The sequence below is a fragment of the Corvus hawaiiensis genome, chromosome 9 (assembly GCF_020740725.1).
Source record: "Corvus hawaiiensis isolate bCorHaw1 chromosome 9, bCorHaw1.pri.cur, whole genome shotgun sequence".
NCBI classification, from domain to species: Eukaryota; Metazoa; Chordata; class Aves; order Passeriformes; family Corvidae; genus Corvus; species Corvus hawaiiensis.
In genome coordinates this window covers 21,791,230-21,816,031 of record NC_063221.1, presented here as the reverse complement: position 1 = coordinate 21,816,031, position 24,802 = coordinate 21,791,230, and the positions used below count along the sequence as shown (strand labels likewise).

Genomic DNA, 24,802 nt, shown 5'->3' with positions numbered 1-24,802 from the left:
TGATTTTCTTCTCTAAGCTCAGCAGCAGAGGCATCTGAAGGAGCATTCTCTGACTGAGTGAAATAACTTCCTTCTCTTGTTGCCTGAGTTCACAACTGAACTGAGATACATCAAAGTCAGGTCAAGGAATCAGAAATAAGGAAACTACAGAAGCCTGGACAGCAGAATTAAATTTTCTTAGGCTGCTGCCTTTTTTCCCCTGCTTTGTTTCAGGTTTCCATGACTGTATTGAATAGACCAAAGAAAGAAAGGAAGCAAATTTTTTAAAATGTACATAACACAAAGATTGGAAATATATCCATAAATTAAATACCCAAGCAGATGCCTCAGGTATTTCAGTACTTGTAGTAACAGATTAGTCCTTATTTCTAATGTTGGTTTTGCCTGTCTTGCCCAAAATCGTAAATAGTAAGTCAAATAGTTTTGGTGGTTTTTTAATTAGATGCAGTTAAATACAAAACCCTCATTTCTCTGCTACCTTTTGTGATCATTCAGAAGTGTCCTTCCTATCTTTTTTTTGATGCCATTTTGACATGGGATTTATTAATCATTACATCTCCTTTAAAATCAGATTGTGGGGAGAGATTCTCATGGGCTAGTTTGTGACCTAGGAGTAGCCTTTACTGCAGGTTTATAGCAAACTCAACTGAAATGGACTCTTAATTAATTAATTGATACTCTGCAGTATTAATATAAACAGAAAGCTAATATTTCTGGAGATTAATTGAACAGTGTGCCACCCAACTGCAGTTTATTTTCAGGATTCACAGTAAGGATGATCTACCAAGAGTTTGGGCTGGCAGGAGTGCATCACTTCTCCATACCCACGTACATCTTGCTGGGCACAGTCCCTGCCTGAATCTGGAACGTGGTCTGTGCTGTTCATAATGCGTTCCACTTGTTTAAGCTTTGCATAAAACTATACATGATGGACAATAAAACATCTGTCCATGTATAAATGTTTCACTTTTCAGAATGACCTGAAGCACGATGTGTGAGGCAGCCTGCTCACTGCTAGAGGGGCATGGCTGTTTATTATTAGATGTCCTGCACCATTATGGAGTACAGAGCAAGCACATGTGTGTACACACACACACAGACACGTACAAAAGAATGAATAATTATGATAAATGGCTGCCTAACAGGTATCTTTATAATGCAGAAATAGCAACCATTTTTACCAGGCAAAATCAATTCTCTGTGTTTGCATCTTCTTTGCTCTTCTTGTGCTATTTTTTCTGCAGAAAGTATGTAATGAAGTAATTAGCAACAAAGCACCATGTCTTAGAGAAAACAGAAATAAATCCAGGCTAGGGCTGATATTCTTCAAGATTTAGAGTCTTGCCCTTCTCCTGTACCAAATATACTTCCTTTTCTCCTCTCAAAAAACCAGCTCTCTGGCAAGAGAAGTGTATGTGCTCCTCAGGGGAGAGGTGAGAGCCTTGCTGTTCTCTCAGTGGTGGGTGCATTTTTCTGTCAACTCATTCCAATCTGTCATTTACAAATCTACATCTGATGTGAAGAGGAAGGCATAGACCAAAACCGTGACTTGGGGAATGTGGGTGTTTAATTTGGCAAAGCAGAAGAGTTTTTCAGCAGCTGTACTCAGAGATGCTTCCTCAGGGGGGGAAAAAAAAAAAAAAAAAAAAAAAAAAAAAGGGAAGCCTCAGTCAACATAAGTTCAATGGTAGCATTAATTTGGTTAGTACAGAATTGCATAGTGGATCACCAGTATGCACTGGCAGATAAATTTCCTGTATTTTTAGTTGTAAGGAAATATACCATGATTCAGCAATGCAGAAACCCAGGGAGAAAAAGAGCTGGTTGTCTTGAACAAGGGAGTGCAGAGGGGATGTGTACATTCTACCCTCATTCCTGAGGATCTGTCACAGATGAGGCTGACATAGGGCATGTGACAGAGTGCCTGGCAAAACCAGAGTACCCTGACCCCCTCCCAGAGAATTAATGGTCTCTTGATGCACCACAGATACAAGTAAGTACCAGAGACAATTCTACCTGAACACAGTCTAAGTTAATCCTGGCATAGTTTTGAAAATACTTCTGTTTATTTTGAATAATTTTAAAAAAACTTTTTTGTTGGAAGGGCATCTCACATTATAAAGCCTCTGCTCTTTGGATTATAGGTCTCTTTGTTTAGACCAATACTCTTATTTATACTTATCTATTAATCAAGAGGCCTGACAAGCTGCTGCAAATAAAGCTGCTGCTGATTCAGTTGTTTGGTAGGAGAGTCATCTGAGGATTAATTCTATAAACAACCTTTATGAAAAGATACTTTTTTTGTCAATTAATTGGCCTGAAGAATTTTGTCATTTCAATCTGTCATTGTTGAATTTTACTTTACTGCAATATTTTGAAATTAAGTCAAAAAGGAAAAGTGTCTATCTAATGCTTTTGGCAAGCTCTCTGTTAATTAATAGCTTTTTGAAGTACTAAATTTCCCTGCTTTTTATCTTAATTAACACTCTTAATTGACCTTCTGTGATCTCTAGTTTCTTCCAAAAGAATTTAAAAATAGGCTTCTAAGTTCTTTTCTGCAGTCAGATTGACATGCAATTGCTTGTCTACACATCTTTCCTTCACAAGCGTTTTTTTTCATTTTTATTTTTTACCACTGGAGTCCCCACTGGAAATTACAGTCCATTGAACCATAGAGCTAAAATTGATTGTGCACATAAAAAATCCTGGAACAATTGAATGAAGAAAAGAACTTCCTGGAATTCTCTGGTGAAATCAGAACTCAAGTGACAACAAAACTTTTACCCGGTTTGAACTCACCTGCCCTGGATCACTAAGGAAATATTTTATGTTCCTCCATTTGCCCCCAATGACAGAAAGAATTAGCTTTTCCTTCATTTAGCCTACATCAAAGCATGGTTATAGATGTCAAAGAAGATGAATTTCAGTTGCCAACATTTTTTGGGTGCATTCTCTGTTCCATCTTCTTTATATCAATTTCTTACTCTTTTTGTAAAAAAGTGGGAAGTTAAAGCTAAAGAGCCCTAATTTCTTTTATTTTAAGTTAATTTTTAATTAAAGCTTTATGTATCACATATTACAATTCTAGCAATCCTAAAAGTGCCTTTTACCATTTTCTTCTAAAATTCAGAATGCAAGTGCCTTTTGTAACATGTTGTGAGAAACTGTAGTCAGTTCTTCCTGCTGGAGCTTATGGAAGGCATTACTAAAATGCAATTCTATGTTTTGAGACTTGAAACTTTCAAGTAACTATTAATCTTGGAGCTTACTTTTATATTCTGAGATTAAATAATGACATTTTAAGCACTTAAACCTTCACTAAGAGCAAGATAAGCAAGCATATACTTCATTTCAAGCATTTTAACTAAGATGATTCCACTGGTCTTTTCATGTTCATTCACTGGTCTTTAATGTTAAGCATATGCCTATGTACTTTTCTGAAATGGCAGATGGTATTTAGCTAAGTTAATTACAACCAATAACTAACATTTCTTTAAGAATCCCTAATAAAGTAGGAAGTATGCAAAATAGGCTTTCATTTTTAAGATAAACCAAGTAACTTTTTGTGAGCATTGCCTTTTTACTGCTACATTCAGCTGTAAATCATGTCTTGAAAGCAAAGCCATCTCTTAAAAAGTGTTTTTTGAAAAATAGTGCACTATTTTCTCCTGAGCTGTTGAGACAATTTCCTGTCTAGATCTGGTACCCCATTAATTTTAGACTATTAAAAAAAAAGTCACTTTGATCCATAGGAAACAATTTTGGGATTGTTGCACACACATATATCACAATAGATCTGCCTGCTGTAGTTCTACAGATGATGTTTAACAATCTCCTGTTTACCCTATTTCGAGATTAATATCCTCATTCCCCCCCCATTTGTGCAGTAACATAGCCTTATGCTATAGCCTTATCCTCCTAGAAATGGAGGATTTTTTTCTTTCAGTGTGTAAAATTTGAAATTTGAGTGCAATTACAGTAACAAGAGGAACTCTTTTTCTAATGAGTCTCAAAAGCCCCTGACCAAGAAACATGTAAAACTCTCCTGTAGAGAGGGAAATTGAGTGCACAGTGTTAGCATAATAGCAAGGACTGAGACATTGCTTTGCACTACAGTTTTATGGGATGATATTTTAAAAGGTATTCAGAGATTTATGGCTTTTTAGGGACAGCTAAAATTGTTTTCACATTTCTAATATTGCTTTCATTAGAATTTTGAAAGTATGTTTATGGTATCAGATTGAATTCTAAGGTGTTACCAAATCATCCAGAATCCCCACTGCTTAAGTATATTCCCTTGTATCCTTGTGTATCTTCAGAGGAAAAAATGGGATTGATGTAAGTGCTTTGGTTTAAAGTATATAATCTGTATTCTGTCATGTACTTCATCTCCCAGGGAAGGTACCTTGGAACTCACTCTGCTGTTTTTATTTATCCTGCCAGTGCAGTATATAGATGAGAGGACTAAGGTCCAATGGTGTTAAAACAAGACATGAAATATTGATTAATTCTTTTTTTAAATTCCTTTTTCCTCCTGAGTATAGAAAATTTCAGATGCTACTGTCAATATAGTGCTGTCCAATAAACCTCCATTATTGGAAGGGTCCTGATCTTCATCGTGTTCTTATAAATGGTTATTATGATCCTAAAACGCTTTAAAAGCTCAAGGCCAGTGTTTTCCTGGTGCAAGTGCTGAAAGCAAGTTAGAAGCAATGCAGCCTTTTATCATGGCAGAATGTTACTCTGAAATAACAAGAATTGGATTGGGAATTCTCCCTGCTAGACAGTTGCAGAACATTCTGGTTGAAGAGATGAAGTTCCTGATGGGGCAGATAAATAGATGTACAGTTTCATGGCTATAAAGGTGTCAAAAAAAGAAGCACAATTACAGTTGGTATCCACCCAATGAAACGTGGGTGTTTGACACCCTGCCTTTGGTTCCCACTTGTCCTTCTTCAATTTAAGTTAACCCTTTATTTATTGTTTCCAGTATGGTCCTCTACAAAAGCAGCTAAACAGATACTTAGCTGTTTCCCCAAGGAAAAGGACATTTCAGGAAAGGTAGGGATAGAAGTTCACACCAGTTCACCCATGAAGGATGACATACATGCACAAGGAAGAGAATATTTAACTACTTTCAGTGTTCTTGGACTCAACTCTGAGAGTTGAGGTATTTGTTTTTCACTAAAAAAATCAAAGGTTTATTTAAACTGGAGTGCACTGGAGTTTCTTTAGGAATGTAAAGCTCTTGGAGCTTTTCTTCTATCCATAATAAAAGGTATTAATCAGAGAAGGAGTTTGAATCTCAGACCTGTATGTGCCAGGTAATTATCATGATAAAGGTTGTACAACTACTTTTTCACCCATTGTCTTAAATAGTATTTAATTCAACTTGAGCAAGGAAGTAACACAGAATCTGTGCCAAAAGCCACTGATTGGTATATTTATTCAGGAGGAGGGAGGCAGGAAACCTTAGTACATTCTTGCTGTGAATCAGGAAGAAGCACCTGAGATTGGTTCTTCTGTCTCACAGGGAAGTTGTGGTTTATAGGCTGGGTAAGTTGCTATAGGATTTTTTTTTCCACATGGAAGTTTTATTCCTACCCCAGGATGAAAATGTTTTCAAAAGATTTTGTTGGTGGCAATAACTGATTTGCACAAAGGCTTACTTGGGAGTTCTTTTACAGCAAAACTGAATTGTGTGCAAACCTTAGGCTGCTTTAACTTAGGATGGAGAACAGACTGCTCCCTGCCATACCAAAAAGCTAAGAGCTTACAGGTGTGTCGGAAAGCTCATATATCACCTCCTCTGACTCACATCCAGCTCGATTAAGGTGCTCTCTTAAGATGGTTTTACGAGTTTTCTGATATATATCTTTGGAAACTGGGCATTTTAAAATAATTTAAATATAATTCTTTTCACTGATTTCAGTCAAACTGAAAGCAATACATGCACAAAGCTGGACTTCAACCAGTTTGTAAGCAGCAAGGGCTGAGTGTGTTCTCACTACTTGTGAGGTTTGAAAGCAGTGAGTCTTGCATGCCCAGGTTATCTGGGTAGCTCTGTTGACTCCCAGTCCCCCATTGATAACATTTGTGTGAGCAGAGCAAACAGGATTTGGTTTGTGGTTAACAATTCATGTGTTTGCTCAGATAGCCAGTCTGTGGGCCAGATCCTTACACATGTATTTTTTCTCACTGGTGCAGGTAATACTTTTGGGCTGATTGAACATATCTAGTCATTTGAGCAAAGACTGTCAATCTGGGCACTATCCCCTTGTGCTTTAGTCTCTGCTGTATCATCTCAAAGAATGATAACAAAAAATTATGTAAAGGGATGTGCACAGAATTTTGGTTTTCAGAACCTTATATTAGATGGTTTTGTACCAAAATATCCTTGGAAGTTTCATTACTGTGTGAATTTTCAGGTTGAGGATAGCCTACTGCAGATTAAGATTTTGCTTGCAGAACAAGATGGTGCCTACTGACATGCACACACCACAAATTCTGACACTATTTTGTATTTTGGTAAACTTTATCTCATTTTACAAACTCCACTAATTGCTATCTTTCAGATGTGAAAATAAATTATTTTCTGTCTTACAGGAGATGCATTGTTTGACTTCAAATATTTAACATGGTATTTTTTTCTGTGGACAATAGCTGGAGGCCCCAAGCCAGGAAGAATGAGAGCATATCTATAAATAATTCAAAGTAATTGTATGGTTTTGACAGATTGTCAAGCTGCTTAATGCCTTTTGTCCCAGGAAATAGATTGTATTTCTTTGATAAAACGTTGATAATTTCTCATTGCAATTTGTTTTGTGTATGTTGTATTTTTACAGAGTCCAGTCAGGTTCATATCTCAGCACGGGCTGGTTTACCTTAATTTTGGCTATGGATGCCTGCTATGGAATTCACGTCTATGGGATGATAAATGACACCTACTGCAAGTAAGATCATAGAAAATTATTTTCATGCATCTACAGTTCTGATGTCTTGTCAAAATTTCACAATTGATTTTAATATCATAAATCCAAAAAATTGATCAGGCTGTCATTTCCCAGTGTTTTGCATTGATGCAACACTATTGTCAGCATATTCACTCCTGATATGGCATTTGCTTTGATAAAATAAAAACATTTACAAAATCTAACATCAGATGTCATAAGGAACTATTTTTAATGAAAGATCTTTTGCCATTTCTGAATTAGCTGGAAACAAAGTATGCTCATACTCTTTTGATAAAATGTACTTGCTTCCACTGCTAAAACAAATCTATAGAGGAAAAAACTAACATATTATTTTCTGAATACCAAATACACCTGGAAGTGAAATAAACTGATTAGCCCAGGATAGTTACCTGAAATTACATTTCACCACCATTGAGCAACCTACTTGAACTTTCTAGGTTATATATGGCTTGTTTTGAGTAGTAGAGGTTTCTAATTAGATAATAAAACAAGTCCTGTGAGCTCTATCACCATAAACCAACATAAATTCCAACCAACTACTGTTGGTGACCTTACAGTGACAGTGGATTAATCCTGTTGTCAGAAGCATAACTCTAAACACAATTTTTAAAAGTCAAAGTTAAATACTTTAATCTACTGTGTGTGGTAGAAAAATTTAAAATGAAACCACTCCTCATTCTTTCAGAAAAGCAGGAAATGTCGTGAACAATGCATGATACTAGCACATACACAGCTACTGTATCTAAGCTGGTTCAAGTTCTGCATGTAACCAGTCCAGTGGGTCATGAGCTCCTAAAGTCAAATCTTTGTGCAGATTCTCACTCCATGTTCTGTGTCACTTCAGTGTGAGACTCATTCTTGGCAGAACCTAAAAAAACCTCACAAACAGAATTTGAGTCACAGCTGTTTAATTAGGATATCCTAACATTAGAGGCTGACTTTTTAGAACTTGCAGATCTCACTGATTGAGTCATCCAGATGGAATGAACAGAATTAACATATGTTGTTCTTTGTTTATGAAAACACACAGTAGGCACCCTGAGATGAGGGATGACAGGACTAAGGTTGTCCTCAGAGAGCTCAGCCAAGCTGGCATTGCCTAGCCCTGATGTAAAACCAGTCAACAGCATGATAGCACTGCTGGCAGCAGAGAAAGGTGGGTTTCCTTAAAGCTGTAATTCTGACTGGATTACCTACTTATATTGGATATTACTCTTACAACTGCCTTGTTTGGCCAGTTCAAGAACCAGTTTCAACAGCTGGGACCATCCAATGAGAAGACTACTTAGGGAGGGAGGCTTGTGGGCTGAATTATCACAGGTTAAACAAAACGTGCAGTGCCCGTAAGAGCCAGCCTATCAGCTTCTTACTGACTGATGAAGACAGTGTATGCTGAGAGATACACTGAGCTTCTTCCTTAGGAAAATTCCTAGAAACCATGATGTAGTGAAAGCCCTTATACAGTTTAGCAAAGGAGTTCAAGTGGTGACACATGGAAAGCATTTCAGATCATTCATAGAATTGTTTAGGTTGGAAAAGACCTTTAAGAGCATGGACTTCAGTCGTTAACCCAGCACTGCCAAGTCTGCACTAAACCTCGTCCCAAATGCCACATTTGAACATCTTTTAAATACATCCAGGGGTGGTGAGTCAACCCCTTCCCTGGGAAGCCTGTTCCAGTGCTTGACAGCCCTTTTGGTTAAGAAATTTTTCCAGCTATCCAGTCTGAACCTCCCATGGTGCAGCCTGAGGCAATTTCCTCATGTCCTGTCACTTGTTGCCTGGGGGAAGAGACCAACCTCCTCCTTCTTACAACTCCCTTTCAAGCAGTTGTAAAGAGTGATAAGGTCCCACCTGAGCCTCCTTCTCTCCAGGCTGAGCACCCCCTGCTCCCTCAGCTGTTCCTCATGGGACTTGTGCTCCAGACCCTTCACTGGCTCCATTGGCCTTCTCTAGACTCACTCCAGCACCTCAATGTCTGTGTTGTAGTGAGAGGCGCAAAACTGAGCACAGGATTCGAGGTGTGGCCTCACTAGTGTCAAGTACGGGGCCCAATAACTGCCCTGCTCCGGCTGGCCACACTATTGCTGATCCAAGCCAGGATGCTTGCATCCTGTATTCAGGTACATTATATATTTATGTTTTTCTTGAGAATAATACTTAAGTGTATCTTTTTTTTTCCCTAGGTCAGAAGACTTCCGTAAAGTTCCCTACCACTATTATGAGCCAGGAAGAGATGAGTGCGAGGAATACTTTCTCCATGAAAATGCTCCATATGGAGGCCATAGGTTTATCACGGAAAAGAAAGTATTTGCTAAATGGGCCAAGAAGCACACAATAATATTTACACATCCCAACTGGACAGTGTCTTGATACTGGTTTACTTAACTCTCCCTTAACAGCATATTACAAAAATGTCTCAGTTTACAATAGTTTTGCTTACATCAGGCTGGCCTTTCTCAGCCTAGGTAACACTAAACTAAAAACCAGAGGACAAAGAGGGTGGTGGTTCAGCTGTTAAGCAAAATTAGTCATCTGTGGAAGGCAGACACATTGTTTGTTATTTCTTAGGGTTTTAATCCACACTATGCACTTTAACTGGATTTTTCTTCAAGACAGGAGCAGTTAAAGACAGACGAGATTTTCTGTATATACAGGTGCACACAGAGAACACACACAGAGAACTTGGTGGTCCTTTGAAAATTGTCCATCATCTCAGATATTTTAAATTATTATTTGCAGCTCATTTGCTGTACTGAAGCACTAGTTCCATTTGTGGTATCAGTAGATCAACAAGAGAAGTGTAAGGGAAAATACAGACCTCAAAGGTTCATGAGTGAGTAAATTTTAAAAAACACCTGAATATATTGATACACTATATTGTGAGCACTTGCATATGTGGTAAAATTAGAGATGAGCTAAGCATGGTTCTTGAACTGCACCCAACTCTTGAATGAGAAGATATTACCTACTCAAGACTCCTGATTAATTCCTAACTTCTGAAATGCAGCTTCATTCCGCCCTGGTCAGGCTGCACCATCTGGGACGATGTAGTTTGTACTTCTTGAAGCTGTTGTCCCACAGTTCAGCTCCAGCAGAATGACACTTGGCAAAGATTGTGTTCTGCAGCCCATTATGAACCTTTGGCTGTTGTACCAAGCCTGCTGTCAGTACCCAAGCTGGTGAGTGTAAAGTTGTCTCATTCGTGAATATCTCCATTTACTCCACTTGTGCCTTTGACTTGCTCCAACATCCAAATAACAGCATTTTGACAGTATTTCCCATGCAGCCATCATAATTTATTTTAGATCTCCAGTTTCTCCATCTTTAAAAACAAGGATAGTGTCTGTCTACCTCACAAGGGAGTTGTGAGGACTAATTTAATTTAATTTAAGCAATTTCCTGATGAAGAATGCTACATATCATTTATTCTTAACACAAAACCAATGGTACCTGTCATTTATTCTTGTCTGTTGGGTATTTGAAGAAAGTGACAATGTGTCTGGATCTGACGGCAAATTGTTCTGTGCATCCGCTTTCCTGCTGAGGATAATTTGTAATACTGAGTTCTATCAGCTTGCATTGCGTCAGATGAAGTTGAAAGAAATCCCCATCTCACAGTATTATCTGCACATTAAAATGCAGTTCAAGAATCTTAAAATACACTCATCTCTAGTTTAAATATATATTTCCAAGCTTACTGTCATGGAAAGTTTTCAACTGCAGCAGACTCATTTGTAATATGACCATAATTCAACTACACATGTGAGTTTTATTTAACTGTATTTAAACTAATGCTTTAAGTTTAGAATGTGTCCTATGAATATTTTAACATCTGTAATGTCAGATTCAACACTGTAATAGCCAATACTGTGAACACTTGAAGAAATTACCTGTGGAACATGTCACACAGGGTTTACTCACACTACTTAAACATTAAGCAACAGGAAACTTTGTATGCTTTTGTAAATCAAGAAAAGGGGAAAGTAAAAAGCTATTTTTACATGTAAGTATTTGTATACTGACTATTTCCTATTGTATATTTGTATATATAAATCTATATTTTATATGTTCATTGCATATATATTCTCTCATCAGCAGCTCCAACTCTTAGGATGGGGAGGAAATCTCTTCACCAGTATTCCTTCTCCTGATCATTGGTTTCTTGGTCCTGTTGGTGGGTGATTCCAGGGTATCATCTCTGTTGCCTTTTCTATTTTCTACCATAAATGCAGCTCTCTGATTTTATTTTTTAATATAGCTCAGCTTTCACTGCTTACTTTAGTACTCTAAGTATTCATTCTGGTTGTCAGACAAAGGCTGGGGCCATGCTTATGATCTTGGATAAACATCTGTATTCAAATACAGGCTTTGTCCCAGACTTCTTGCATGACTTTATGTCTCACCTTCCTGTTTGGAAAATGAGAACAATAGTATTTTCCTACTCCCTTTCTTGACTGACTTTCTTGAAAGCTGTTGAGATGAATATTCCCGTTTTCAATTTATTTCTATATTTCTTTGAAGAAGAGGTGCCCAAAGTGTCTGAAAACTACAGGCTGTGATATACAAGTAATTAAAAGTGGCTGTTTCTTGTCCCTGAAGTTTAAAATCAGTTGTAGGCTGATACAGCATGGGATGAAATCAAAAGGTGAAAAAGGGTCATGGTTGGATGAAGAGCTGTAGTAGCAAAACCAGATTTATCACCATATGCATCTTTTCAGTTCAGATGGGTGTCTGGATATATGGAAAGCTAATAAAAAATTGTAATGCAGGATTTGAAGAATGCAGGAAATGCAGAATTAGGGAGAATGTTCCACACATATTGTACAGGGCAGCCTGGGAAATTCTATCATTCCCTTGAGGGAAGAGGAACTGAAAGAAGAACATCAGCCAATTGAACTGGTGTTTAGAAGGTTTCTGGGTTAATAGAAAACTGCTATGAAAGTGCTGCACATGGAAATTGTTTGGGCTGGACAGACTTATATGGAAGTGCCCTCATGAAGCAGAGCATTTCTCCCCCCAGTGTTTCTCCCTTGTTCATGTGCAAGGTGGTTTTAAAGCCTGAGAAAGTTTCTAAGATAATTAATACTTGCCAATTCACCATAAACGTGTTGTAAAAGATGTGCTTCATCCTGAAGCTCTTTGAAGAGTGCTTGCATGCTGCATGAAACAATATCACAAAGGATAGCTAAGAAAAGTACAGTTCTAAGAACATCTATATGTACACAAAATTGAGAACACAATTAGAGTTCAGTTGTCACAGAGCAAAGTGAAATTGTTGCTCTCTGCTTGGATTTGCACTAAGAGCTGATCCACTTCAGAAACATTGCAGCAGGCTTCATTCATACTAGAGAAAATGAACATCAGTTCCCTTATTTAAATGAGCCTGTCTTTAGCATAAGTTAAATGCATATTTACATGATTTTTATTTTATGAGTAAGGAACTGTGACCACCGTGTTAAAGATGATTCTACAAAGAAATTACTTGGTTGAAATCTGTTAAAAATCAGCTGTGGTACTAAAGAAAGAGTGTAGGACTTGGATGTGTATAAGGGACCTTGGTGGTTCACCTTCTGGGAGCAGTTAAGACATCAGCTGAGAATCACTTATTAATTCTTTAAGATAAAACCTACTACAGTTTACCTGAATGTAATCATACCCTAATTGCTTATTCATACAAGCAGTCCTATTTTAATCAACTACTCATGTGTATAAAACAAGCAGGGAGTTTACCTGAGGTTTTTAAAATGCATTTTCACATTGAGGCTAATAGAGAAATGCTCAAAAATAGTTTGGCATTTTTTTTGCCATCAGTGAGCTAAGAAGTCACCAAAAGTTTCTTTTAAAATTAGGGGGATTTAATAAACTTGTTAAAAAAAAGAGGGGAAAAAAAGGCATAAATGGCTTGGTTTTAATAAACATTTAAATTTTAATATACTTTATGTTGCATTACCTTCTGACTTTTTTTTCAAAGTAGAGCAGAAATTTTCATTAAAGAATATCTTTTTTGACTGGCTAATTACTATTCATGGATAATTGACTGAATAAGATTAAAAAGTGTTGTTTTTTCTCTCCAAACTGACACAACAGACATGATCCCAACCTTTTCATCCCCATTAGATGTCCAGATCACATCCTTCTGCTTACACCAAGGCCTCTTCTCAGAGAGAGAAAAATTAGTCTATACATCCAGCCAAATTCCCTTTCCATCTGGGCTGGGAGGCTCCATCTGCAGACTGCTCCTATCAGTTACATCAGTAAATGGGAAGAACTGATGGAGAGCTCTACTTAGGAGCAGATGGTGTTCCAACTTCTAAAAAATGCCCCTAAAGTGCTTTAGGCAAGGAGTACCCGTTGATCTCTCCTGGAAATAGTTTACTAAAGTATTCAGTTTCTTCAAATGCCTTTAGTTCCTGTGTAGAATAATTGTCCTACTCTCTCTAGTAGGAATTATCAGCAATGGGAAAACATGGCCTTTACAGGAAAAAATAGAGGCAAATTCTGTGTTGTTAAATATTTCCACATAAACAACACCAGGGGTGAAGAAGTGCCTGACACAAATTATCTGAACACTCACTGATTCAGGAATCTCTGAGGACTCACTTCAAAACTAATGGAAGTGGCTTTGGCAAGTTCATGAATACTGCACCTACCCCAGAGTAAAATCTTTGCACTCCTGGGTGCTAAGGTGAGCAGTATTTTGGCTGGGAAGTACCATGTGCACATAATGCTTTGCAGAATTAATAAAGAGAAGCCCATCCAACTCCTGGCAGGCTGGTGCTGATGGTCTTTCATTATTCACCTGCTTGTGGGCTGGACTGAAGTAGAACCTCACACAAAGATAGCTGGCAGCAGAGCACAGATGCTCAACCAGAAGACATGTCCAGGTAAGTAAGAATTAAATAAGTAATCCCTTGTGAATATAGATGGATATAGATGCCCGTAGTAAGTAGAAAATCAGAAGCACTTTGCATATTGATGCTTATCATTTGCTGTCTTTTGTCCTGCATGTATGCCAGAAATAGTGTGTTTTTAGTTGTGCTCAGGCAAGCCTGGGGTTTGTTCATGATGAACCACAAGAGTGAATCTCTGTGGTAGTACCACACGGGAGCTCTCTGTGGGCATTGTAATGTACTGTGAACAACTGTCATGTATTTACTAAAAAAAGTCCTGTTTTTCCTGACTATATTCAGTTCCTTTGTGGAGGAAACATTTTTATCAGATGTGTCCCATTCTGTTCCTTCTTTCTTGAGAGGATGCACAGGAATGGAACTTAACCACAGAGGAGTGAAGCCAGCCACCAGATTCATATATATTTTTGTGGGTATTGCTATGATGTATATAGCTAAAGTCACAGGGAAAGGGAAGTAAACCTTGTACAGCATAATCTACAGAAGTCTTGTGTGTCTGTTCTGGGTTAGTTTCCTAGGCAAACCCTCTAAAAGGGGTTGAAGGAGAAAGAGAAGGTCTCTCTCCATTGAAAGACAGGACTTCTGTGGAAACTGTAATACTGTGTTTGGCACATCTGCGCCTGCTCCCCCAGCTTTTGCAGGTCCCCACCCAGCTGCAGCTTTGGGCCCTTTCCAGCCCCATTGGAGAAGAATTCTCCGTCTGACTAATGCAGCCTGTGATCCACACAAAGCCTGCCCATCCTCTCCTTCTGTGGATCAGGAAAGTGCTGAATTTGCCCTGGGGGTGCAGAGTGTCAGAGCAGGGACACACTTTCCAGTCAGCAGAATGATTTGCTTGGGCCACAGTCTCACCTCAGGTGCTGAACTCAGTTTCTTTGAATATGATAGGAAAGATATCACTGGGTTTTGTTATTGTTTGTATGATTAACTCACAAAGAGTCACTATTTTATGGGTGTCTTAAGCAGCTGGTTTCATGTCTTTTTTTACATTGCTTTTGCTATTTCTGGGAATTCCTCAAAATATGCAGCAATCAGCATCTGCCTGCTGTTCTCATTTACTGGCCATAAAGAGACTGTAAACTTGAACTAATGCATGTTCTTACCATGTATTATGCATGATAGGATGTTAGACATTTTATTCTCCACTATAATAAATAATGTAAGTTTTGTGTAAACTTAGTTCAAGCAGCAGAAGTAGTACTTTTTCTTTCTCTCATATCATATGTTGCCCAGAGCACTTTGCTGGAGTTCTGAAAGTGCCATTAGCAGCTGGCAGCAAATAAACTGTTGAAACCAGTCAGGAAATAATTACCAAATTTGACATTTTTCACTGAAATATCAGAAATAGTTCAGCTTGCTTTTGTGAACCTACCCTGGCACTCACAATCACAATTCTGTGTTGTGCTCTAAGGAAATCTCACATCCTGAGTGTAACTCAGGAATGACTTTTTTGATACAGATATTGTTAAGAGGTTTGGAGGGCAGTGATCCCAAAGTTTTTATATTTATGGGAGTATCTTTTTAATAGGAATTGAACATACAGAAGATTGTCTAAGATGCCTGCAGAGTTTTTCATATTGTTGCTACTGAAAATAGTATTTCTGAAGATGGCCAAAGGAAAAACAAACTGTGTGCCCGCTGCTCTTCTGGCTGATCACCTGTGCCCTCCTCCTACACAGACACACTCACACGTCTGCAAACACAATGAGTGTCCATAGGGAAGGTCCTTTTTTTATCAGTTAGGGGCAGGTAAGAACAACTAAGACTAATCTACATGGTAAATACAGCTTATAGTACTTGTTGATTAATATTTATTCTGTGTATTTCCAAAGCCTGTGTCTGTGTTAGCAAAGAATTAGCTTAGCTGGATAGGATCTGTAGCCTAAAACTCTTGGTGCTAAGGACCTGATCTCCGCACCGATCTCCAGTTTGATCCCATGAGCTGAATGCCACTAGTGATTGGAGCGCATCCTTTTTTCCATCCAAAAGGAATCTGGTGCACATGCTTAGGAATGCTCCATCATGCAAACTAAAGCTCATTAAGTGAGGCCACTGTACTGAACTGTCCCACAGGAAAGTGGAATTCCTGCTAGACTGTCTTACAGCTCAGGCTTTGCATGGGTATTTTTTCCATGGGTATTTTTCTTTCAAATCTGAGATCTGATTCCTCCTGTCAGACATGGGAACCCAGGGCTCCTGATTCTTCCTAAATTTACCATCCAAATGTGCTCAATAAGTCCTAAGGTATAGGACAAAGTGATCCAGCATGGGTACAGCATGGCAAGTGCTTTGTTTGATGAAGAGTTAATGTGATTCTGCTCGTGGATGTAATTTTATCCTGGATGTGCTGGATGCTTGCTAATGCATGCATTGTTTTTATATACGGCAAGACACATAAAAATTCCCTTTATAATTTTCCCAGGGTAATTTCATTCTTGTGGCCTTCCAGTTGTATCTGTATATGTGTGCATATGTGCATGTATATACAGTGTGCAAGAGTTCTTCTGTTCTTAGAAAGTTGCTACTATATGCTGCTAACATAAACTTTTTTAGGCAGTTCATGATACACAGTTCTTTGTACATGTATTCTTTGATTGCCTTTTTGTAATGCTGACAAGTGTACTGATAGCAGATACCACTGTGAACTTAGAAAACTTTCATACTATTTATACTTATTTTATATGTTTTGCCATGTGTTTTCTTGCTATATGTTACTTAGTTTTTGCTCCCATTTGGAGAATGTGCTTCTATGTATTTGCAAAATTGTGCCTGGATTATTTTAAAACATTAATAAATGTATACAATTTTCCAATTGTCTGACATAATTTATGTATGATTTTGTGCAAAATACTTTTATTCTTGTTTATGTATATGCCACTATAATAATATCTGACAGTTCACTGAACTTAAGGAAACAAAGATTTTTTTTCTCAAAAGTGTTATAAATCAGCTGCACACACTTTAAAGACGTTTTAGGGCATCTGCCCTAAAAATATTCAGTAATGTTGGGTAAACTTAGCCATAAAACCTACACTTACAATAACTCATGATTGTATTTCTGTGTGTTAAAACACATTGCAGGCACAAATGCACTTTGTGGAAAAGATCCATTGGATCCTGTCCATAAAGGGCACATCCTTCCCAGAGTGTAGTGCTCTCAGGGGTGAAGCCACTGAAACCCCAGGAATGGACATTGAGCACATAGAGAGCCATGTAAGTTTGAAGGGCTGGGGGAGAGATCGCATCTCAGGAGAAGGTGCAAACCTCTACTCGCAGCTACAGTGTTGACAAGAGTGTGAGGATGTGATTTTTCTTCCCCAGTGGACCCCATGGTGCTAAGGGAGGAAGAGAACTAGAACTCATTCAGCCTCTGGTCTCTAACTTTCCTATTTTCCTGTTCCCAGCTAAGAACACGCTTCGAGCTGTAAATTTTAACTTGGGCTGTATGTGCTGAAGTAAACACATGTAGAGTAGCTGGGTTTGTGAAATGACTGGAGATTCTGGGTGTAGTTGCCAGCACTGGCATACGTAATGCAGCAACTGCTACCAACTAATTTTGGGTTGGATTCTGGTATATACCACTTAGAACTGGGCTATTTTGCCAGCTACCACAGTGAGGGAAATGAAAAGAGTATTTCTGTGATAAGGGTACGACTAAATAAAGGGAAGAAATGCCTTTCACATGCTCAGCTTTGAGGGTCCTTCAAGTCTGATATCCCGCCAAAGGGCTTGTTAAGAATTTGTGTGTTACTTTTTCAGGCATACTCTCTGCATAAACCATAATGTTCACTTCAGAGCTATTACAGTGTGAGCTCTGAATGCATATTAGTAGCATGACATAATATTGATTCATTTTGTCCTTTTTCCATGCAGGATGGTTGGATATATTACTGTTGAAGTACATCCAGTCTTGATAGTAGTGACATGGGATGGGAATGTGAGTTTATTTGACTATTTGTCATAGGACCAGATAATCAAGTAAAAAACAGTTTAATTGTTGAATTAGACCTCTTAGAGCTTTCAAACCCCCACGGAATAGCCAGCCTAGACCCCTGAAGCTTTTGCTCCTGTGACTTTACATTTGGATCTTATTTTACTAGTTTGCACCAGATCACCCAGTAATTCTTGTCAACAGTCTCAGTGATATTTTCTTTTTGTTACTGATTTCTTCTGTAATGACTGAGTCTTCTGCAAACCTTTGTGTTTTCTTCTAAATTATTGATAAAATTGTGAACTAGTGTATGCCCGTGAAGCTATCCCAGCAGAATACCTATTCGGTGATCATTCTCCATTTAAATTTCCATTTTGAAATGTCACTTAACCAGTTCTCCATTCATTTAATGTGAGACATGTCAGTTTTGTATTATCATGTTTTCTTGACTCAAATGTCATGAATACCACATCAAATGTCATATAGAATCAAAGTGTATCAACAGTGTTGTCTTTCACTTGTACTCAAAATCGGAAAAAAAGCCAGCAAATGTGTTTGACAGTATCTATTTTCCATATTGCACTTAGATTGGCATTTAGCATATTTCTCCTCTTTAATTAGTTAGTAATTGAGTCCCCTGTCAGCCATTCCATTACTTTGCTCCAGATCAATTTCAGACTGACAGGACTGTAATTATCTAGGTCATTAAGTTTATCCTTCTTAAATATTAACACAACATATGTTTTCTTCCAGCTTTCTGGAACCTTCCCAATTGTTCCAAGGCTTAGCAAAAAGCAGTGATAATAATAGAGATTCTGCAGTCAGCTCTTGAACAAATCTTGGATACAAGTTACCTGAAGTTTCCCTACACAAGTGTTTCTTACTTTTCTTACTTCAGTCGCTTCCATTTAATTTTTTCCTTTTTTTTTTTTTTTTTGTTGTTGTTGCCTGATAGTTTATCATCCTCATAGAGTATCATCAATTCTCTGTCTTTTCCTTAAATACAAGGATACTGAACACAAATACTTATTGAACACTTCTTTCTTGTCTTTATTACTCTTAACAAATCTTCCACTTCAATGTGATAAAGAACTGGTACCATTGTCAGGGTTAGTAATGATTTTGAAAAATATTGTCCTCAATTCTCTGGCCATAAATTTCTCCTTACAACTTGGCTACACTTATTGGAGGAATTATATACATAAAGCCTTAGTTCTACTCCATATTCACTGTTATTAACCTTTTCTCATTTCATTGATTTACAATTAAGTAGAGGCTTTCATTAACCCTTTGATCTAGATATTTTTTGAACCCATACAACTTTCTTTCCTGATTTTTCAGCCAATAAATGTTTGTATTTTCCAAATATTGACCTGTTTTCTCTCCTAGCTGATTCTCCTTTTCAATAACTTTCAGGCTGGTAAAAAGACTGCACCATCCATGTAACTGTGTGGGCTTCATTCCCTTTGTGCCCGTAAAGAGCAATCAATCATAGCCACTAATATTAATTTACTTTTCTTACCAACTACCTCTGATTATGTTTCATTATTTCGGAGATGTTATCTCACATAAATTTCTCATTCTTGGAGAGTTCTCTATTTTGGTTTAAGAAATGTTCATACAGAGTGTTCAAAAATTCAGCAGATGAAATTCAGCATCATGAAACTTCAGGCATATGTCAGGCAGGCTGCAGTCTCAGATGATTGTGCAGCTTTTTTGCTCCTACACATTATAGAAGGTGCAAAGGCATCCAGTCATCCTGCTGTCTTCTATGATTTGGTGATTTGCAGACAGCAGCTACTATCCCATCTAGTGTTTTATCTGTTAGAGTATTGATCCACTGCATTCACATCATTTGCTTCTGAGCTGCCAGTGTCCTGAAAACAGACTGTGGCTCTTTTACTGTAGAGTGCCACTCTTCTTCTCCTTCTCTCTACTTGATCTTTCTAAAAATAGGTTATAACCATTGATTTTAATGTTTCAGTTATGCAGTTCTACCAGCTACACTGAATTTATAAATATGTAATTTTAATTCCTTTCTTTTTTTACCCAGACTATCTGGTATTGTTTTATAGAAAATCTTTTTATAGAAAATACTTTTACATTCTTCATGAATTTTGGTTTTGCCAGCTTAATTTCATCCAGAAAGACTGGGGGGTTTTTGTTGGATTTGGCTGCTTTTTTTGTCAATTCCTCTTTTAGTACTTATTTTTAGCCTCTTTCCTAGCAGGCTGTTTGCCTTTGTACAGAACAGGAGACCACCTAAATGGTGTCATCTTTTCACCTGCATCAAAGACACATGCCCCATGTTCAGAATCTTTTTTTCCTGTCTTCCTTCATTCACCAGCCAAGGATAATATCCTGGAGGATCACACAGATGTTCTTCTTTTTAAGCAGTGTTCAGGGTTCCCTGACCTTGTCTAGGATCTGTGAGACAGTCCCTATGCTGCAGAGTCACTGATGCATTCAGTCTTTCCAGTCGTCTTTAATCTCCAGCCTTTCCCCTGAATTGGTTGGGCTACACATGATCCCTAACTGTCCTTTTTTGAAAAACACTTCTGCCTCTGGAGAATTCTGAAATTTGGATGGGGGTGAATTGGAGATGGAGGGAAGCTATCTGTTTTCAAATGAAAGTGTAGACTGTGTTAATGCATCTGCTCAGGCCCTTCTGTTTATTGTTGCACAGAGTAACCAGACCTCTGTGGGCTGCTCAATCCCTGGGCTAGCAGCTCCCATCTCTCCTCAGGACTGGCAGAATTTGGGAACTAGGGAGTCTGGGTTCTGAGACCGTGTGTAAAGTGAGCAAACGAACTGTCAAAAAATGAAACATTAAGATTTGGCTTGTTTTGTCGTAAGATTGATCAAAGTCTGCATGTTTGTATGGGAGATTTAAATTACAATCAGCTAGCATTCTTCACTGGCAAAAGGAAAACATTCTACCAGAGAATTTCTGATTAACTCTTCTCCTGTCCAGAGGAGAGCTATCTAAATTAATTGTCTTTGACAGGTGAGGTCTGTCCTCATTTTGGTGCAGGAGATAAGGTACTGGTTACAACACAACTGGGTAGACTTGCACAGCTTTTTAATTACAACAAAAGCACTTATCACAAATGTCTTGTAAACTGCCTGTCAACAGTGCTTGGATTGCAGCTGCCTGGCCTTGAGGTTTGATGGCTTACCTCTTTGACTAGCGCCTCATAGTTCATCAAGCCCTTCTGCATAGGCCTTAAAATAAGGTTAATCAAATCAATTTGGTCTCACATTGCCTTTTTTTTTTTGTCAGCACTCCAGAAAAAATGCTCAGTTCATTGTTTTGACACACTACAAGTTGCATTGCTTCATCATCTTAGTGACCTGATAGGTGAAAGACACTTGATGTATGGTGACGTCACCTGGTAAAAAGTCTGATTGCAGCCTTGCCCTGTGTAATAGTTCTGCAGAACTAGGAAGGGAGCTAAGCAAATGCTTCCCCTGAAGATACTGTGTAGAAACTAAAAATCTTCCAGCACCTAATTTCACAGGATAAATCCACATGGTACAGTACAAGCCCCATGCCATGCAGAGATATTCCTCCTGGCTTTGAATGAACAAAACTTGTCTGCATACAAGTGCCAAACCATTTGTTACATTTTCACAGGGAAAAACATGAAAAAAATCTGTTGGAGCACAGCCCTGCAGCTCCTGGTTTCTCTGGCCTGTGCTGTGAACAACAGGTTGAGTTACTTGGAATTGTGAATCACTTGGTATTGTGTTGATTAATTCACACACTCACATAAACACACAAAATGGCATGGTAAAAATGTCATACACTAAAACATCACAGATCTCATCACAGAGTCACTGTCACGTACTGTTTTTCTACAAGTGTTGTGGAAGGAAGGGGAAGCAGCAGAGTCTGTACTTGCACAACTGGCTGAAAGCTGTGTGCAGTAAGCACCTTGAGAACATCAAGTGATTGTGAAGGGAATTACTGTGAACACTATAATGATTTTATTTTTTGTTATTTCTTCATGCTGTCTTGAAAAAGATCAGTTCTTTTCATCAGCACCTCAAAGATTCTTCCCCAAAAACGTACGAAGCAGACTGACAAAGAGGTTCTGAAAGCGGTTTCGGTTACCTGAAAAGAAGCAGTGGGAATTTAAGAGGGGCAGAGAAAAGAGTGAATATTTAAACTAAGGACATTGAGACCTAAAATTCCAGTGCTTTATGTACTGTACTTCTCACTGGTATCAATGGGAACACTTACTTAAAACTTAGTACAGGATTCAGGGAGTTTCCTTCATATCTGCAAATGACTATAAAGCACAGAGAAAGAAGAGGCCAGCCTTTTTCTGGTGTGACACCTTTGTTTTATCTTTCATGATACTTGAAATGGCAACGAGCTTTAGTGATGGTTCAAGTGTCAGAATTCACTTTTTTTATTTTCCCTCCAGGAAAAAGAGGACCAGGGAGTCAAACTGCATCATTTTTCAAGGGCAGCCTTGCAGTCCTTGGGAGTTTTAAAATGTGGAAAGTACTGTATTAATTTGAGTGCATCAGTAGTGAATGGGATAATTTAACAGCACCTTCCGCTCTCAAGTATTTGTTTTCTTGAATAGATTATTAGACAGCAAAGGTTGAGGATACAAACCTTGAATCATGAAAGCTTGTGTACATGTTGAAGAGGTATTACAATGAATTATAAGCACTGGTAATAGTTTAGAATCCAAAGGGCTGGTGACCTTTGCTTTTAAAAACATGCTTTAAATGTTATCATTCTACAGCACCGTCTTCTCAGCTCTATCTCCTAAATGCTTTTGGACACACAGACCATGGGATTAATTATATACTGCAAGCAACAATTCATGAATATTTAACACACTCATTTATACTTAATGAATAAATTTGCATTTTGACAGTGTTATTTAATGTGGTTTAAGGAAAAACTGCTCATTACCTTTCAATTTTGTAGATTAGGAGAATGTAATTGGAATGATAAGGTAGGGGAGAGGCTGCATGGTTGTTCACGCGGTTTGTTCCCGCACGTTTTTGATCAAAACGGCTCCGTTCGGTTTGTTCGGGGGAAGTTTGTCCGTCTCAGTTCCTTCATCCCGCTCCCTGCGGGGAGGCCGAAGCAGCGAGGGCTGAGTTGGGAGGCAGCTGCCCGACGCTGGCTGCCCCGGGCCGGTCCGTGGGCCTTGGGCAGGGCGCTGCGCTGCAGGGAGAGCGGGGCTGCCCACGGAGCCGAGGGACCCCGCGCTGCCGGGGCGCTGCCGGAGGGGCCGAGGGCCCCTGGCAACAGGGCAGACCCTTGTGGCGGTGGCGGCCACGGCCCTGGGCCCGGCGGTGCCCGGGGGCTGCGGCGAGTGCGCTACAGCCCCGGGGATGGCACAGGCTGCTCCGGAAAACCCTTCCAGTCACCCGCACGCAGAGCTCCGTGTGAGCGGCTGCCGGCCCGGGGCCGCCCCGTTGCCCTGGGAGAGCTTTCCCGGGCAGGGCCGGGCCGGGCCGGGCCGGGCCGGTGGTGCCGGGCCACGGGCCCTGCCCCAGCGCCGCCGCCCCGCTCGGCCCCGCACCCTCAGCAGCGCAGCGCGGAGCCCGCGGGTGGGCACCGCTCGGGGCGCAGGGCGCGGAGCTCTCCGCTCTGTCAGATTGCACAAGGTTCTGTTGATTCGATTTTTTTCCCCTGAAGACTTCGTCCTTTTGAGAACTCTCTTTAAAAAGAAAAAAAGCAAACAAATAACCCCAACCCCCCCAAAATCCCGCAGTTCGTCTTGCAACAAAACCTCCGAACAGATCTGTGTATATTTCAGCAGTTCAAAAGAAGAAGGAGGTAAAAAAATATACTTTTTTTCTTTTTGTATACTTAATTTTAAAGCCTATCTCATGATTTGTAGGAAGGGGAAGCAGTGAGGAGGAGGAACAAGTTGTTTGGTTTTGTTTTCTGTCAGCAGTCCTGATATGAAAACTCTGTCCCATTTAAATTTCATGGGGTTTTTTTTCATGTTATTTTAACAGGGCTAACTACAAAACCTTTGTACTTGGGTGTCTTTGCTTTGCCTTTTAAGCATGTATTTAATGAACTCAAATGTTTCCTTAGGCATAGAGATACTGTGAAGATTTCATAGCTAGTACAAATGAAAGGAATCGAAAATAATCAGAAGTTTAAAAAGAATTTCCCAGGACTTGGTCTCGTATATTTTTGTATATGAACAGCAATAGAAGAGAATATCCCCAGGTTTCTTGTCTTTAATACCAAGAGTTGATTTTGTAAAACAGTTTTTAAAATGGGTTACAATTTGCTTCTTTAACAAAGTATATGCATTGTTTCTATTTGTCATTTTGAAGTGCCATATGGTGGCAGATACTAATCCACAATATGTTGCCGTAGTTCTCTGTGATCTCTCTTGAAAACAATATAATTACACAAATGGAGACTTGACCTTTCATTCAGCTTTAATGGACTGTTTTCTGAGCACATTTCTATTCAAAGAGAATTACATGAAATGTTACAGTTAGAGTTGGCTACATGTGTCTTCTCTGGGAAGGGAAAAATCTTCAGGCCAGAATCAGGCTATTCACCAGCTCCCTGTTCAGCACACAGAGTAATGTCATCTTGATTCTCACAATGGGGCTCTAGAAGTAACTTTGATGTTAAGCAAAACAAAGATTTGAAATGTAAAAACTGTGTTGCTATCCCTCTCCTCTGGGCAATGATGCATAAGCAAAGATAGCCCATCTTTGACATGCTCCTCATCCTGTGGGAATATCTCCCCACAATATTAATAGAGGGGAATGTACAGATAAAGCTTGGATCTGAATTTTGGTATTCTTTTCCCTTCAGTTGAAATCTTAGACACTGTTTTGACCACATCCAGCAAGTTAAGAGCCCATGATTTGCACTCACATTCCCAAACAGCCTGGGCCTCCATCACTGGGCATCTCCAGATCAAGAATTATGTTTCAGTCCCTTAGTGACTTAATGTAATTCTGGTTTTAATATATCA

General features: G+C 38.9%; 1 protein-coding gene and 1 long non-coding RNA gene across 5 annotated transcripts in view; one reads left to right on the top strand and one right to left on the bottom strand.

Moving 5' to 3' along the window:
• ST6GALNAC3 (ST6 N-acetylgalactosaminide alpha-2,6-sialyltransferase 3) overlaps window positions 1-10,979 on the top strand; it is a 216,318-nt gene extending 205,339 nt beyond the window's left edge. Inside the window, exons 4-5 of one of the 4 annotated variants that reach the window (XM_048313367.1) lie at window positions 6,846-6,953; window positions 9,161-10,979. In XM_048313367.1, coding sequence (XP_048169324.1) covers window positions 6,846-6,953; window positions 9,161-9,347 — 295 coding nt within the window. In that variant the 3' untranslated portion in view covers window positions 9,348-10,979. Of the gene's footprint in view, window positions 1-6,845; window positions 6,954-9,160 lie in introns of those variants that run through there. The other 3 variants (XM_048313368.1, XR_007205467.1, XR_007205468.1) reach the window with 3 other exon arrangements.
• Window positions 1-23,346, bottom strand: part of LOC125330343 — a 30,013-nt gene extending 6,667 nt beyond the window's left edge. The window contains exon 1 of the long non-coding RNA XR_007205470.1: window positions 22,753-23,346. This is a non-coding gene — a long non-coding RNA (uncharacterized LOC125330343). The remainder of the gene's footprint in view (window positions 1-22,752) is intronic.
• Window positions 23,347-24,802: the final 1,456 nt, after the last annotated feature.